This window comes from Cardiocondyla obscurior, linkage group LG11 (genome assembly GCF_019399895.1).
Source record: "Cardiocondyla obscurior isolate alpha-2009 linkage group LG11, Cobs3.1, whole genome shotgun sequence".
Lineage (NCBI taxonomy): Eukaryota > Metazoa > Arthropoda > Insecta > Hymenoptera > Formicidae > Cardiocondyla > Cardiocondyla obscurior.
Window position 1 is genome coordinate 6185360 of NC_091874.1, and position 15386 is coordinate 6200745.

Consider the following 15386-nt stretch of genomic DNA (forward strand, 5'->3'; position numbering starts at 1 on the left):
TACGACAAATCCTTTCTAATTAACGCCGTTGCCTCTAATCTTAAATTATACCAAAATAATATTTAACGAACGAAAGTCTTAAAAAAATTTTTTTTTTTATAAAAAAACATTGTAGGAGTATTATGGTCATTTGTTATTAATATTAATTTTTATTTGAATAGTCTTTACATGGCATGAAGTTCGAGAAAAGATTTCTTTTTTTTTTTTCTACTTTAAATTATTAAAGTTGAGGCACGAAAGATATATCTTTATTATAAAGAGAGAGTTATTGACAATTGACAAAAAATTCTGTCATCGACGTATATAAAACTTTCCATCTGTTTACTTGCTATTATAGCTTCTAGTCCGAGAATCATCGTAAACTAAAATCAGGGCTAATAACTTTTAACAGTCAAGATGTATTGGAAGTCGTAACGTTATCTCTAGTGCTCACAACGGAGAAGATAAAAGAGGGTAGGTAAGTGCATTTCATTTAATGACGATCTATACGCTTCATAATTTTTACTATTACTACTATTGCTTTCAACGAGTTATTTCTTCCTGTGATGAATCGGGTGATAAAGTGATTCTCAGATTCAAAAAGAAAGCTTCTTTAGTACTGCGGCACGCAATAATTTTTCAGATGCGCCGTTCTTTTTCTCTTGGTATGACGTTGCGTGCATAAAAAACGCGAGACAAAGACGTAAAATGAGGTAATGTCATGGTCTAGTTTACTTGTTCAACAATCTGTAAATAAATATTGCACGATTGCAATTCACGAAAATGCTGACGTTCACGCAACCAATAAAGTAACGTAGAGGTACATACATAATTTTCCTGAATAATTATTTAAACTCAGGCGTATTGAAATTTTATCTTTAAATAAAACTTAATTCAAGTATTTAGTAAAATTATCTGATGCACAAAAACAGCCGATAAAAATTCGAAAGCTAAAACGTAAACCACGTTTCTTTCAACTTTTGTTGCAGCGGTAAATTTTTTTTTTAATTGTTTTACTTCGTTACAAAAGTCTTCGTTGCTCGTTCAATAATAAAACACTGTTAAAAATAAAATTAAAAAAAAGAAAAAAGGGAAAAGAAAAACATTTAGTATTTTCGCGAGGACAACAGAAACGTACAACTGCACAAATTGCAGAATATAACGTTTCGAGGCAGTCAATGGCCACAGACATCATAGCGTAGCTGCGTTAGATCGATTCCGGTGATCGATCGCCTGCAGCGGTAACAATTTTATGAAAGGCACCAACGCCGAGGGTGTGGTACCACGGTTGTTCGAGACGGAGTGGGATTCCAATCTGAAGATTTGAATCGTGCGCGATGCTATCGCCGAGAACGGAACAGTGAAAGTGCATCTCAAGTAAAAGTGGTTTCGCACGACTGTGTAAGAAGGCGCGTTGTGATTATTACACCAACCACGCGGATTGAGCCTTCCTCTCGGCTTCTGTAGCCGGTTTCTTTCTGAACGATCTTAATCGAGCAGTCGACGAGGAAGCAAAACAGTAGATTACACATTTTTTCATACGGTCTTTAGCGCGGAAATGATTTATCGTAATGTTAAATAAAAGAGTAACATTCGCTCCGTTCCAGTCTAAAGTTTACGTTTGAATTAATAAGCGACAGAACTTGACACATTAACAATGTTTTATTAACAATTATTTTTAAAAAAATTAATATGCATTCCATATTAATTTTTTTATATTATATAAAAACTTAACAATATAAAAAAAACAATCGTGTAACAAAATTATTTATAGGACAGTTTACCAGATTTAAAATCTAGCGTCAACAGACTTTATTACATATGCGCTAATATTTTATTCCTACTTCAGTCAGCCATATATTAAAGTTTTGACTGAAATTGAAAAAAAATTTAGACGATGGATTTCTCAATGTTGAAATTATTTATGTAATTATGAGATAGTATTTAATAACCGCACAAAATTCAATGCCACCCTTTACCCTTCGATGTATAATGTACTACATGTTTGTAGACTGGCACGTGAACAGGATATGGTTTTGCTACTGGCACTGGAAATTTCTTTTCCACATACACAGGGTATGGTTTTTCAACGACATAAGGAACCTATAAAAAAAAATGTATTGCGTTACGTTACATATATTTTTCGTATGTTAGCTATCAGTTGAAAAGTATATTAAAACGTGAAAATTGTACTTACGTGCTTTTCGACAATGACGGGTTCTGGCTTTTCAATTGGTATCTCAACATGTTTAATAACTTCAACTGGATATGGGTGAGGGATTTCGATCGGTACCTGATAGGGTTGAGGCACTGGTATTTTAATTTCTTTAGGTACTTCAACAGGCACAGGATGCGGAATAGGTATAGCTGAAGCAAAGAAGTTACGCAAATTATGCAATTGTACTTATATAATTACGTATATTTAAAAAATTTGTTAATACATATTAAAAAAAAAAATAAGCTTACCATATTTTTTAATAATTGGAATTTCCACATGTTTTGTTTTCTCTTCATAGGATGAACCACCGTGATCCTCGGCATAATGGCTAGCCAACACCATATTGCCGAACGAAATAAAACTTAACAAGAAAACCTGCAATTTCATGTTATTCATTATGTCACGCTTTATAAAATTTTATAATGCGCTTAATATATAAATGTACATCAATAAGTAAAACTCTTTTATTTTTATTTTTCTTTTTTTTTAATCTAAAAAATTGTCACTTAAAAAATTTTAATAATTAACACCGCTTGGAACATTAAGCACACATTTGTTGCGCGACATGCAAATAATTATCTAAATCTTACTATTTTATTCATGTTGATTGTGTTTTTATAGGGGGCTAACGATGTGAACACGAGAAATCAAGCGTTGAATGGCTATATCCCTCAAAGATCGACCTTATATACTGACTTCGATTCCACCACCTTTCACTAAAATCCTGCAATAGAGTTTCAATCCTTCCCAGGATATATCACGTTGCATTTCGTATCGTGCAATAAAAATAATATTCGTCATGTCAGAAAGAATTTGAACAGAATATAATTATTTTAATTAAATTAAATAAGCAGCTCGTGGATTTTGGTATCCCTATTTAGTTCAATCGTTCAAGAAAGCACGAAAGATAGCCATGTTAACGTTAAGATATTCCCGTATACTAAAAAATACGAAAGTAGATACCCTTAGGCAAATGTAAACGCGATGATAGTCCCGTTTACCGGAAGCGAAAGCACGATGTACGTACGTACAGTTTCTCAGGCTTTCCGATATCCCTATAGAATGCTCACACAAATTAAGTCATGTTAAATGAGTACGCTGGCCAACAAACAAATATAAATTCGTGAGCACTTGAAAAAAAATGTCTCGCTATTCAGAATAATTATTAATTTTCTCTTTTTAATCAACAAAAATGATTAGCGAGAATTTTTTTTTGTTACTGCGTTGATTTGATTTGATAAAGATAAGAAAGGAGTGCCCGATGAACATGTGAATTTGATTTCCGTTCACTTACTCACCGTGCATAAATGTAAATCTCCCGCCTCTCACGCTGCGAGGTAGTTCCCTGTGTATGTTTTTAGACTGAACTAGGAAGTGAACGCCAAGTATACTTTTGCTTGAAGAGACAGACGATACATTTTTTTTTCTTTCTTTTTTTTTTTGATATGTCAGAATGAAAGTACGAAACACAACACTCTGTGAAAGGGTTCCGGGGAGAACACGGTCGAAAGACATTCGACTGTGAAAGGTGCCGTGGAAGAACCTTAAAGATGGATTATTAATACTCAAAGAATTAATATGTGAATTGAACAGTACTATTTTATTAAAAGGAAACAAATTGCATCCGTCTAAAAACATGATATAATAAAAATTAATATAAATATGCTGCAGTGTTTTATAAGAAAATATTATAACGTTTTTATAAAATTACTTTTTTTTTTAATTTGGCTTTTCAGCTAATTATTTACACGGTAGTTCATCATCCAAGGAAGGAAATGTGTTCTTAATGCGTGGAGAAACTCTGAAGCAATTCTAAAGCGAAGACCATCTCAATTAGTGTCCACGGTAGAGCGATACTGCTAATTCGCTCTTGTGAGAAATTGGAATCCATGGTCGATAAACTCACGATCTGTCACTCGTGGAACTTTAAGTTCATAGTCCAGTTCGATTTCAATTGCACCTCGGTATGTGCTAATAGCGACACAAACGAGCTTTGACCTACAACCTCTGGCATCGGAGAAAGTATAAATTCGGTCATGCTTCTTAAACTTGACAAAAGTTCGCTGTTTAAATCAAGTAACTTGCATATTATTTTTTTTATTGTATAAGGAATAATTAAATATTTTACTACTTAATAAATACCAGCGAACGAAGTTAACATTACCGTAGATTCATAATTTTTCTTCCGCGCGATGTGCAATAAAATAATGAGCGTGAATCAACGAATTCGCCGGTGGCGTGGAAAGAGGAAGCTAGCAGTGGAAGTTCACAGGGAAAGAAAAAAAAAAAGTTTTTAGCGAAAGTGAAGTTCAAAGTCGATTTGCTCTACCGACAATCACTGCGAGTGTGCCGCAGCAAAAAAAAAAAAAAAAAGGAGCCGCCCGCTAGTGATTGTATATTAAAGCGCACCTTCCTGATTTGTACTGCCCCGGGTTACTTACTTATACGTAATGTGCGTATCTACAAACGTACCTAATCGATCGGCTTTCTCATAATTGAAGGAGTCGATTTCTTCTCGAGCCATCGAACAGCTGCATTTAGTTATAATGTTACTAGCCATTGTAGTGCAATTTAAAATTAATGCATGCGTTAAGTTCTGTACATTATATTTATTTTATTTTACAGGTCGATCGCAGCAATTCGAATCGAATTAAAGTTAACCAGGAAAGCATTTCTTTTTGCTTTCGATCTAACATATTATTACGATACGATTATTAAAATGATTTAATAGATATTACGTCTTGATATATATGTACGTGTAATATATACAAAATGTCGGTAGTCGGAAATAGAACAATACGCGCAATTAACAATCGTTTTAAGTAGTTCCCAAACGTTCCCAGCGCTGCGACATTTTTCGTCACGTATCGCGAGAGATTGCTCTTCCTCCTTTTACAACGGTCAAGACTATCACGATCGGAGAAAGAAACAATTTACTGACTTCCCTTTCGCTACTATTTTAAACCGTACGTTCATGTTCTCGTCATTTTGTATTTTCTTTTTTTTTTCCAAGAAGCCGCAGGAAGAGAAGGCATTATTGTTGCGTAACTTTTTAAATTTAAAACTTGCTTTGATTTTCTGTCCGCCGTCTATCTCGGCTTTGTTGGGACGTCTCATAATTAAAATGTATTCTCTATCGCGATGCCAATCTTTTCACTTCTTACCATCTTAAAGAAACAAAAGACAGAATTTACATTTCACTTTCGTCATGATGGTTTTTGCCCCCTGAGGTGTTCTGCCGTTTCCTCTCTGCTCTTGCAAAATTATAAACTATTGCACAAATAATTCGTTACATAAATTTGTACAAAACATAAGAAAATATTACAGGAAATAGAAAGTGAAATGCGACGCGATATGCAAAATGATATATCTTTTAATTGTATTAAACGTCCGAGTTATAATTAGCGATATGAAATATGAAAATCTGATCAACTCGTTTGACTTATTACTTACCTTCACGCTCGGACTTGGTGTTTCAGAGTAGATAAATAAATTTTGCAAAAACCATAATTCTATAAGTGTCCAGACGTTAAGTCACTTCAGAATTGTTCAAACGGAAAATGTCAATTAGACGAGATATACAACTCGTTAAATAGAAAAGGAATGAATGTCTATTAGATTTTCCGGCCTTGCACCACTTTATTTTCACATTAATAAATCGAGCCAATCAAACGACTCCGACCTGTGCGCGTTTTATGTAGACTTAATGTCCAGCGAGAACTATTTGAACGGTGAAACTTCATATGTTGCTTATTACCGTACGGGAGTCGCAACTGTATGCGCTTGTTAGCATGCGGCGAACCATTTAGCAAATTAGCGTTTTTATTACATAGTCTTATAATGTAGGCATCTTTCTAGGTGTACCTGAAAAATTTACGGCCGGCTATATGCGACCATAAAAATAACGAACACGACATTAGCGGCACGAATTGACCTCGTTAATATCCTGCTTCAAATTAACAACAGATTACGAATGAAGGATGTAGAATCGTCGTACAGTTATTATTTAAATTACAGTGCTATAGTTTTTTTTGTAGTTATTAGTGGTTGATTTCACTCTTTATAAAATGACTAATGTATTAATTGAAAACTAAATTAAGATATAATTCATGATAGTAATATAGTTAAACCTCGGGTAAAAAAAATAAAACAGTGATTTTTTTTATTAATGCAAACGTTTTAATAAATAATTGTTTTACAATATTTTGCCTTCGTGAACTTTGCACATATTCTTTAATAGATTGTACGTAGTAAAACAATGTATTAACAATTTATCAATTACAGAAACAGGCCATATTTTTGCCAAAGCAAAGGATTAGTGCTTGATTTTATGTACGATAGTCTTGTAGACCGGGATCTTGATCGGAATCGGCTTCACTACCGGTACGGGTATATGTTTCACCACATGAAAGGGTACTGGCTTTTCAATTTTAATCGGAATAATTTTTTCAACAGGCGTCGGTACTTTTTTCTCGACTGTTTTAAATACCTGCTTCTCCACCTATAAAAATAAAAAGCTATCTGCAGGAAAGTATGGCAAAGAATAATTTTATAGTATAATTAAAAATAATTATCGTGTAGTTACCTCGTATGGTACTGGTTTCGGTATTACTACAGTAACAGGATAAGGCTGCGCGTACGTTTCTATTACCGGATGCGGTATGCTAATTGGAACCTTTTGGATCATCGGTATTCCTACATCGCCGCGTATGAAAACAAAATTAAAATAAGTTGCTTAAAAATATTAATAAATAATTAAACTTAAAACTTAATTTAAAAATCTCACATAATTGTGCATTACCAATATGATTAAAAGTCGGTTTGATATTGACTCCATGAAGACCGCTAATGACTGAATGCCAATCACTAATTTTTATTGGCAATTTATTTCCCAACAAACCTAAAGAATGGCTTTCTAAAATTAAAAAATTTTTTTTTTTAGCATTTATTTATCACATCAATATGCCGAGCTACTTACATGATGAAGCTGCAGTCTTATGCTATAATTATCGATTAATGGATTCTCGGCTATACTGTGATGTTATTCACAATTTATACATTAGAAAACGTATGTCAGGAATAAATTATAATTACTAGGCAACAAAAAAATTAATGTTCAAACCAGTACCTCCCAGGTTAAAAGCTCCTAAGTCGTGATGATCTAAAGAAATTTCTCCTAGCGTAAGCTCGCCATCGCCATGACTTCCGAAGTTCCAAACAGAACTGTAGGAGCAGGTGATTATTCCCAACAGGACGATCTTAAACATGAAATATCAAAATTCCCCCCTCAAAAAAAAAATTATTTATTTTAGCTATTGCTAACATCTACATTTCTAAATTAACGAAAATATTTTCTGTACATATTGCACGAAAAGTGATGCCCACTTTGTATAGTTAAAGATAGTGAAAATTATTATTGGACACAAGATTATTTATATCTTATTACCTAACAAAGATGGACCTTTACGTACAATTTCCTTCATCTTTTAGCTAAGGTATCTCTATCGTCAATGAACGGGTAGTCGACTCACGAGACATATTATTTACATCGTCACTTTATATACCGCCCGCACAGAAAGACAAACGACCCCACTATTCTTTGAAATAGCCCCACCGCAGATACTGCCTATCGCTTGATTGAGGAACTAATTGTTCGTAATCACAGTAAATGTTACTTAATCTCTGATATACTTGCAGTTCCGTCTTCCTAATTATATATAGTTTCACTTTCTTATTAATTGATATATGTATGATTTTTCACGAAAAGGATAAGATAATGCTTTTCTCACTCGGCGTTTTCAGAAAAATAAAAGTAACACCGTATTGCACGTACATTATTATATATTTCTATAACGTTTAATTAAATTTAGAAAAATATACGAAGACACCCTGCTTCGTAATTCAGACTCTGAAATTTTTTTTTTCGAAGGGTTTTACTTTACTCTGTAAATATTAATACTTATTTGTGCATAATTTCTTACTATGTTCTTGGTTATTTTTTTGTTATAAAATAAAAGAGTAGATAAATTTATTTTGTTAGATACAACGATGCTGCCGGTGTCATGGATGATTTGTTGCATGCGACCGCGATGATTCCGTCTATAACGGGTAAGTCAATCTTGTCTAATGTCCACTTTCCGCGGGATTCCCATGATTTTGTCAAAAACCATAGTGAAAGGCTGTCATAAACTCTTCTCGTGCTCTACGACCTGTAGTGGAACGCATGCGGGATGTAATTGATGCTTGTTTAATTAAAATATTAATTAAGATATTTAAATAATTTATATTTATACTATTCATACTTTGTTATATATGTGAATATTCGTAAAACTAAATCGCTAATTTATTTAGATTATTTATTATTATTACAAGTAATAGAAGTAATACCTTTTACTTAATTTTATATCCGAGTTCCTTATCTTAATTGATCCCAGCGCTTTCAGATGTATATAACAGGGTAAAAATTATCTCGGCGACAGACTTTCACCGAATAAGAACAACAAGAGTACTTAGTTTTGTAAGCATTTTATTCAAAAACACAACAAAACAACAAAATGTTACAAAAAAAGTGGCTTAACAACGAGTTGGTTGCACCGACACTTACAAATACACGTATATACAAAAAAAGGAAAAAATAAAAAACAAGTCAGTTTCGAAGAATGCTCGACCAGTGGAGCGAGCATGGGTCGTTTTTCGTAAACTTTCTCCTTATTGGCGGTGAACAATGCTATAAGGATTAAAATAAGTAAACGTGTCAGTCAATTTGATTTAAGTCAATCGGCTCTTAAAACATCCTTAAACGGTCCACACAACTTCCTCTACCAAATAACATACTATTTTATAAATTTCGAATAACCGAACAGTCATTAATACGACTAAATTAATCCTGAGCAATCCGAGCACTTAATAAATTATATTTAACAAATTAATTTTTCAGAGATTAGGTATTTGTTTTATACCAAATGTTACGATAACTTAATCATAAATGTGAAAAGAAAAGTAACTTTTATACAGAGTAATTAATTGTTCGTATTTCTATCGCAAGGAAATTAATATTTCCAGTGTGCACAAATGTTTTGTGCTTCGATAAATTTCGCTCAGTCGTAAGATTGCTAAGGATCATTTTTAAGCATACACCGCGTTCTTTTCTATCCATGAAAGTCCTCTATATTGCAGGCAAACTTTAATGTTTCTTAGCGTGGTGGTAAATGGTTTTGTAAACTGGAATTCTGATGGGATACGGCTTTACGACTGGTACGGGGATGTGTTTCTCGATTGTTATAGGAACCGGCTTCTCCACGGGTACCGGTATATGTTTTTCCACGGGGTAAGGCACCTTCTTCTCAACCGGAATCGCTACTGTTTTTATCACTTGTATGGGAATATGTTTCGGTACGGGAACATGAACAGGATAAGGCTGCGGAACACCAACTGCTACCGGATGCGGTACGGCTATCGGCACTGATTTCGGGACCGGTACGCCTGAAAGAAAACGATTCGTAAGAAATAAGAGTATATCTTAAAACTTTAAATGGTAGGAAGTAAAAAAAGGGTACTTGAAATATTCTTGTTAAAAATCACACTGGCAAAGAAAATAACAAGCAAGTATCAGGTTCTTTTCTACGTGGTGCAAGAAGAAAATAAGCTAAGAGCCATATAATTTTCTGGTTTTATAACTAGAAAATAATAGGAAATTGTTAACTTCTGGTATGGATACATAAATAATCAGTATAATAATGGTGCGATTACGGACTCAAAATTTTTTTTCCGCAATTATTAATAAAGATATTATTTTAGATGTGGATTCCAAGACTTTCAAGTACGATTTGCAGTCCGGGGAAGGGTTGTAATACTTTACCGATGTGCTTGTAGACTGGCACGGCCACGGGCTTTGTTACTTCGACATGCTCGGAGACAGGAACGCTGTGAACATAATTATGTCCGCCGTCCAACGAAATTCCGTGACCGCTATCGTCACCGCCGTGACCACCGTCGTATCCGCCGTTTGAGGAGAAATCTTGATGGCCACCGTCGAGACCACCGCCGCCAGATTCTAAATGCCCACCGCTGGAACCGGAATCGAAACCACCACCCTCGTGGCCACCCCCATAATTACCCCCATAACTTTGGCCCCCATAACTCTGACCCCCATAACTCTGACCCCCATAGCCGCCACCCCCATAGCCACCGGCCTCGTAGCTACTCCCGTAGCCGCTGCTGCTTCCGTAATCGTTATTTTCAGAAGTACCAGATACCTCTTGATCGGATCGATCGATTGCAAAGTGGCCGCTAAATAATTGCGCTAGATAGAGCCCTCCATTGTGGTTCACGATCACCGGGGTGGCCGTGGCCAAGGACAGCAGAGAAAGCAGCACCTATCAAGCATTTTGAAAAATGGAAAGTGCAATAATAAGTAAAAAAAAATTTTTTTTAATTCTTTTTAATTAATTTACTTTTTTTAAAAATTTATTTTACACATACACATTAAATAAATTAAAAGTATTAAACGTTATGTTCTAATAAAATTATAAATGCTCAAAAGTCGCAAATTAATTCAATGTACGGTGAAATATAATGAGTGTCATAAGATTTTGACAGGGAACGTTTTAACTTGCGACTCAGCTTTAATCTATCACTTGATATTTGTCGTTTTTTTAAATTATTCATTTATAATTATTAATAATTTAACACTTTACGTAGTACTTACAATTCCACTCATCTTTCCAGGTATTTCTATTAGTGCGCTTCAAGTTGCTTGCTAGCGCAAAAGTCTCTCGAACGACTGATACATCTTCGGCCATTTCTCGTCTTAATATACCGCGAGGCCTTTCACTGTAGACGATGTGATTTCGTCTCGACTTCGTATTGCAACAAAGTCTACCCACCTGGTGCAATTGTTTCGCTGCAGTATACTCGGCGTGCACGTGAAAATAATTGACCGTGCCCCTGCGGCCTTCACATTGACAACGAACAGGACATTTCCTATTCCGTTGTACAGGTGAGCGTCTACGAACGCGGATTTCCACGTTCACCGGGTTCACTATTTACTTCACTATAGAACCAACGTTTCATATGGAATTGTTAAATTTGCACATTGTCGGGAGATCATCAATCTCCACGATTTATTTAATTTATTATAATTAAATTATTAATACACTTAGTAAAATTAATAATAGAATATTTTAATATATTTAACGTAATGAAGAACAGTTAATGATATTTGAAAGCTTTGTACTTGCTATTTTAATGTTTAGTCTCATTATTTCCAGCAAGATTGATAACATCTTATGTGACAAACAGCGATTTAATTGCAAAATGCGAAGAAGTAATTTTAACACATGTGTATACCGTTTTTAGCATAATGTGAAGAGAGCATAACAAATGTGTGGACGATATGCCTATTTTGTATACTAATTTTTTATTATTATGGTAATTAGCAAGAAAACTTAGCCTCTAAGCGAGCTGATGCGTGCCGTTCGTGATTTCGTGGAATTTTCCTCTTAAACTTTCAAAAGTGTCTAGCAAGATTCGATCTTCTGAATAGGAGATTAAGAAACAAAGTATAATATTTAGAAAATAAAAATTATTAATAATTTTTAATGTAAAACATCGAGTAAACTATAATTTTATATATTATAATAAAGAAGAATATATTAAATAACTATCGAGTGGATGCTGACGTATTATTAATTGTTAAAAATTAAATTTAAAAGAACATAATTAATCAAATAAAAGTATTTTTCTACATTAAACTCGGAAGAGAAATAATATGATTTACTAAGCTACGACCATTCCATTTCTAAAAGATCTTAGATAAATTGTAGTTTATACAATAATAAATCAAATGAGTTGTTTAAAAGCATCAGTAAATATATATTACAACAATTTCCGGGATATGTTTTGTAATCAATCGTTAATGTTTTAATTATTAATTTTTACAGCTAATATCGATTTCGTATGATAACGTATCCATAGAAATTGTACGGAAATGAAAGGAAGTGAAGGTCCACTATAACTTAAATTACACTACACATACATGCTGTAGTTTTTATGTATACATGATATATTATGTGCGAATATATATACATCATGTACGAATTTTTCACATGTAATACGTTTATGAGTAACCTTTTCTATCTTATTTAAAGTTTTTGCGTTTATAAAAAATACGCAAAGTACATTTACAAAATAATTATAGATTAAGCAATTTATATTTATTTTTTATTTAGTTTTACCATTTATATTAACATCTTAATTTTATATATGTACGTCCAAAATAAGTAACTTTGTTTAACATAATTAATTATTTTTTAGCAAAATATTAAACTTTATAATTTTGTAGTTAAATGTTTTATAAACGAATAATTAAATAGTGTTACGCATAATACAAAATGTTTCTTTATTAAATAAAAATATTTGGCTACATAATCAAATTAAGTTAAACAAGCATAAATAATTACAAGCATAAATACAACGACGTTATAAAAAAAAAGGTAAGCGAGAAATAGAATGTAGTTTTATCACTATAATATCGGCAAATAAAACTACGAAAATAAGGCATTTAAAAACAAAAGAATTTACTACTTAGTGTCATCCGGCTTCACAAGAAAATGTTTTTATGATTCAACATCTATTTGTGTCGCAGAAATCAACAATCATCTAGGTAATAATTATAGCTCAATTTATCTTAATATATCCTTTTGCGGCCATACTTTTTTATTCTTCTTCGATGGAAAATATGCTTATATACCGGTATGTGAATTGGATATAGCTTCTCCACTGGAACAGGTATATGCTTCTCAATTTTAATTGGTACCAGCTTTTCTATGGGCACCGGAATAATTTTCTCTATTGGATACGGTATCTTCTTCTCGACTGGAATAGCAATGGTTTTCACTACTGGCACAGCGACCGGTTGAACAACTGGCACGTGGACAGGATAGGGTTGAGCGACTCCTACCGCCATAGGATGAGGCACAGGTATCGTCACAGGTTGTGTCACCGGGATTCCTATAATTTCAGAAAACGTAACAGGATAATCTGTGTTTTTTTTCTCTCTTACATAATTTTTTTAGTATTAAAATTTGTAAAAAAAAAAAAAAAGAAACAAAATTAATTTTTTTCAATTTCTAATTTAAAAAATCTAAAATGTTTATCAATTTAACCCGAGCGAAAAATGATTCCCACCGTTACCTAATAATTAACTAGCCAATTCGTGGTTCATCTCGTGGCAGTTTAGCAAAACTGTTCAGAACTGAGCCAGAAAAGCCAGATATCTGAACGTTTTTTGCGCTCGTACTAGTCTACTACGTATACTTGACCTATCTCTACGCACGCTCGGCTGTCGCGGCCGCTGACCTCCGGGCTTGCCGGGCGTCGCCACGTCTGCCGCCACGCGGCTTCCCCCCTTTTCCCCGAGTAAACCGTACAACAATGATGGCTGCCGGCTGACGTAACACGCGCACGTGCTCGCAGTTGACCGCGGCGGCCGGCGGGCCCGGAGGTTAATAGCCGTGGCAGTCGAGCGCGCGTTGGCATAGGTTAATACGCGCAAAAAGCTAGTCGCGACGAAAAACGTTTAAATATCTATTTAGATACATGATCCGCGCTAGACAGATTAGATCGATAAATTTACACTCGAGAAGTAATTTAATATTTAATTTATTAACAATCTGTAAAACCTTACCGATATTTTTTACAATTGGCACTATTACTGGCTTCGTGACTTCAACGTGCTCACTGATCGGCACAGCTTGAGAAATTGAATGTTGAACATTGTTATTTTTTAGACTTTGATCTAGGTTTAGATAAAGACTGCCACCATTTCCGAAGGAAGAAAGATTTCGATGGAAGTTTGTGTTCTGGTTATTGGAGTCGTAATTCGGAACTCCAAGCAAGGTAGACAGTCTATCAAAATTAATAACCGTAGTTAAAAATTATAATACAAAGAAACGTAGAATGTTAAAAAGTCACTTCATTTTGCTCTTACTTACCCCTCCCATCCATTACTTCCTGAGAAAGCAAACGTTGTCTTAATTAATAAACATAGAGCGAATATCTGAAATAACAGAATTAATAAATTTTTACTATAATATTAATTCTGTCAAACGTGCAAAGTTTTCTTCTCACGAACCAATTTTTGTATAACTTAACCAATCTAACGTACATATTTTTAATATATTATTTCATAAAAAAAAATAGATTTAATATACGGTAAATAATTTTATAAGTTGTTCAAAATTTTAATCAATCCATATTTGAATAGTATCATCTCTTTCCTACCGTTGAAGAAACTCTCAACTTAGCTCGATGACATAAATATATGAACAAAACAGCAAAACGTAAAAAAAAAAAAAACTAATTCGCGGGCGAGCGAACACTTAAAAAAAACATTCGTCAAAGTATCCTTTCTTCCATTCAAGGAAAGTGCTGCTGGCGACGCGTTGAACTCAATATCATCACTCTTGTGTCACACTAAATATCCGGAATCTATGAGAGCTCTACCGTACTTGTATCGCGTACGGAAGGTATCGAAATATCAGCGATCACTTTCCATTGCCATTGTTCGTCCGTAAAAGCGGAAGTCGCACGCGGGGCGGAATCGGCCGGCATGAATCTCAGCTTCCGCGATTCTCACGCGACCCTCGTTTACGATCCCCTAACTCTTTTCGTCTACTTACTGAGGACAGATGAAACATTTTTTTTCCCAACACGTCGCGAGAAGAGATACGAGCGTATACGGTACAGCGTGTGAGATACTGCGGATTGATTCCAATAGAACGTTCGTTTTTATACATGACAGCTTTCTCCCTCTACCCTGTTCATCCGATAGATAGCTGATGGTCTCTTGTAGAAACTGGACTCGTATATGTACGCAGCTCTACCCGATTAGCAAATTGGAAACGCAAATCTAGTTTGAGCCTGCTAGCTCGAAATTACTAGATCGCAACTGCGAGTCTAGTCGACCGGAGTAAGAACGTGTTTTTCATCTGATCGTGATGTTCCGATGCTGCGAGAGATTACCAGCGATCCTCAATGTGCCCCGTGTTTCTACCGACGCATATAATATTTCCTTATCCCGATACGAATATACATATAATAAATTGCGAAGGGGTAAAAGTATCAGCGCTCATGTTTACGAATAGATGCACAATCTTGATAGCGAATAAATTGGCACTTCAAATATACT

The 15386-nt window shown here is 34.4% G+C and overlaps 4 protein-coding genes across 4 annotated transcripts; all 4 read right to left on the reverse strand.

Moving 5' to 3' along the window:
- Window positions 1–1519: 1519 nt before the first annotated feature.
- On the reverse strand, window positions 1520–2634 carry LOC139106520 (mantle protein-like). Its single transcript, XM_070663368.1, has 3 exons — window positions 2446–2634; window positions 2177–2346; window positions 1520–2082 (listed from the first exon to the last, which is right to left on the reverse strand). The coding sequence occupies exons 1-3, from the start codon at window positions 2591–2593 to the stop codon at window positions 1942–1944; spliced, it is 459 nt and encodes a 152-aa protein (XP_070519469.1). The 5' UTR covers window positions 2594–2634; the 3' UTR covers window positions 1520–1941.
- A 2839-nt stretch (window positions 2635–5473) lies between these two features.
- On the reverse strand, window positions 5474–7483 carry LOC139106518 (uncharacterized). Its single transcript, XM_070663365.1, has 4 exons — window positions 7320–7483; window positions 6999–7112; window positions 6783–6892; window positions 5474–6698 (listed from the first exon to the last, which is right to left on the reverse strand). The coding sequence occupies exons 1-4, from the start codon at window positions 7462–7464 to the stop codon at window positions 6513–6515; spliced, it is 555 nt and encodes a 184-aa protein (XP_070519466.1). The 5' UTR covers window positions 7465–7483; the 3' UTR covers window positions 5474–6512.
- A 1597-nt stretch (window positions 7484–9080) lies between these two features.
- Window positions 9081–10916, reverse strand: LOC139106669 (uncharacterized). The gene is made up of 3 exons (XM_070663606.1): window positions 10905–10916; window positions 10056–10572; window positions 9081–9679 (listed from the first exon to the last, which is right to left on the reverse strand). The coding sequence occupies exons 1-3, from the start codon at window positions 10914–10916 to the stop codon at window positions 9381–9383; spliced, it is 828 nt and encodes a 275-aa protein (XP_070519707.1). The 3' UTR covers window positions 9081–9380.
- Window positions 10917–11917: 1001 nt separating this feature from the next.
- Window positions 11918–14203, reverse strand: LOC139106670 (zinc finger protein 512B). The gene is made up of 3 exons (XM_070663608.1): window positions 14191–14203; window positions 13884–14132; window positions 11918–13207 (listed from the first exon to the last, which is right to left on the reverse strand). The coding sequence occupies exons 1-3, from the start codon at window positions 14201–14203 to the stop codon at window positions 12885–12887; spliced, it is 585 nt and encodes a 194-aa protein (XP_070519709.1). The 3' UTR covers window positions 11918–12884.
- Between the last annotated feature and the right edge of the window lie 1183 nt (window positions 14204–15386).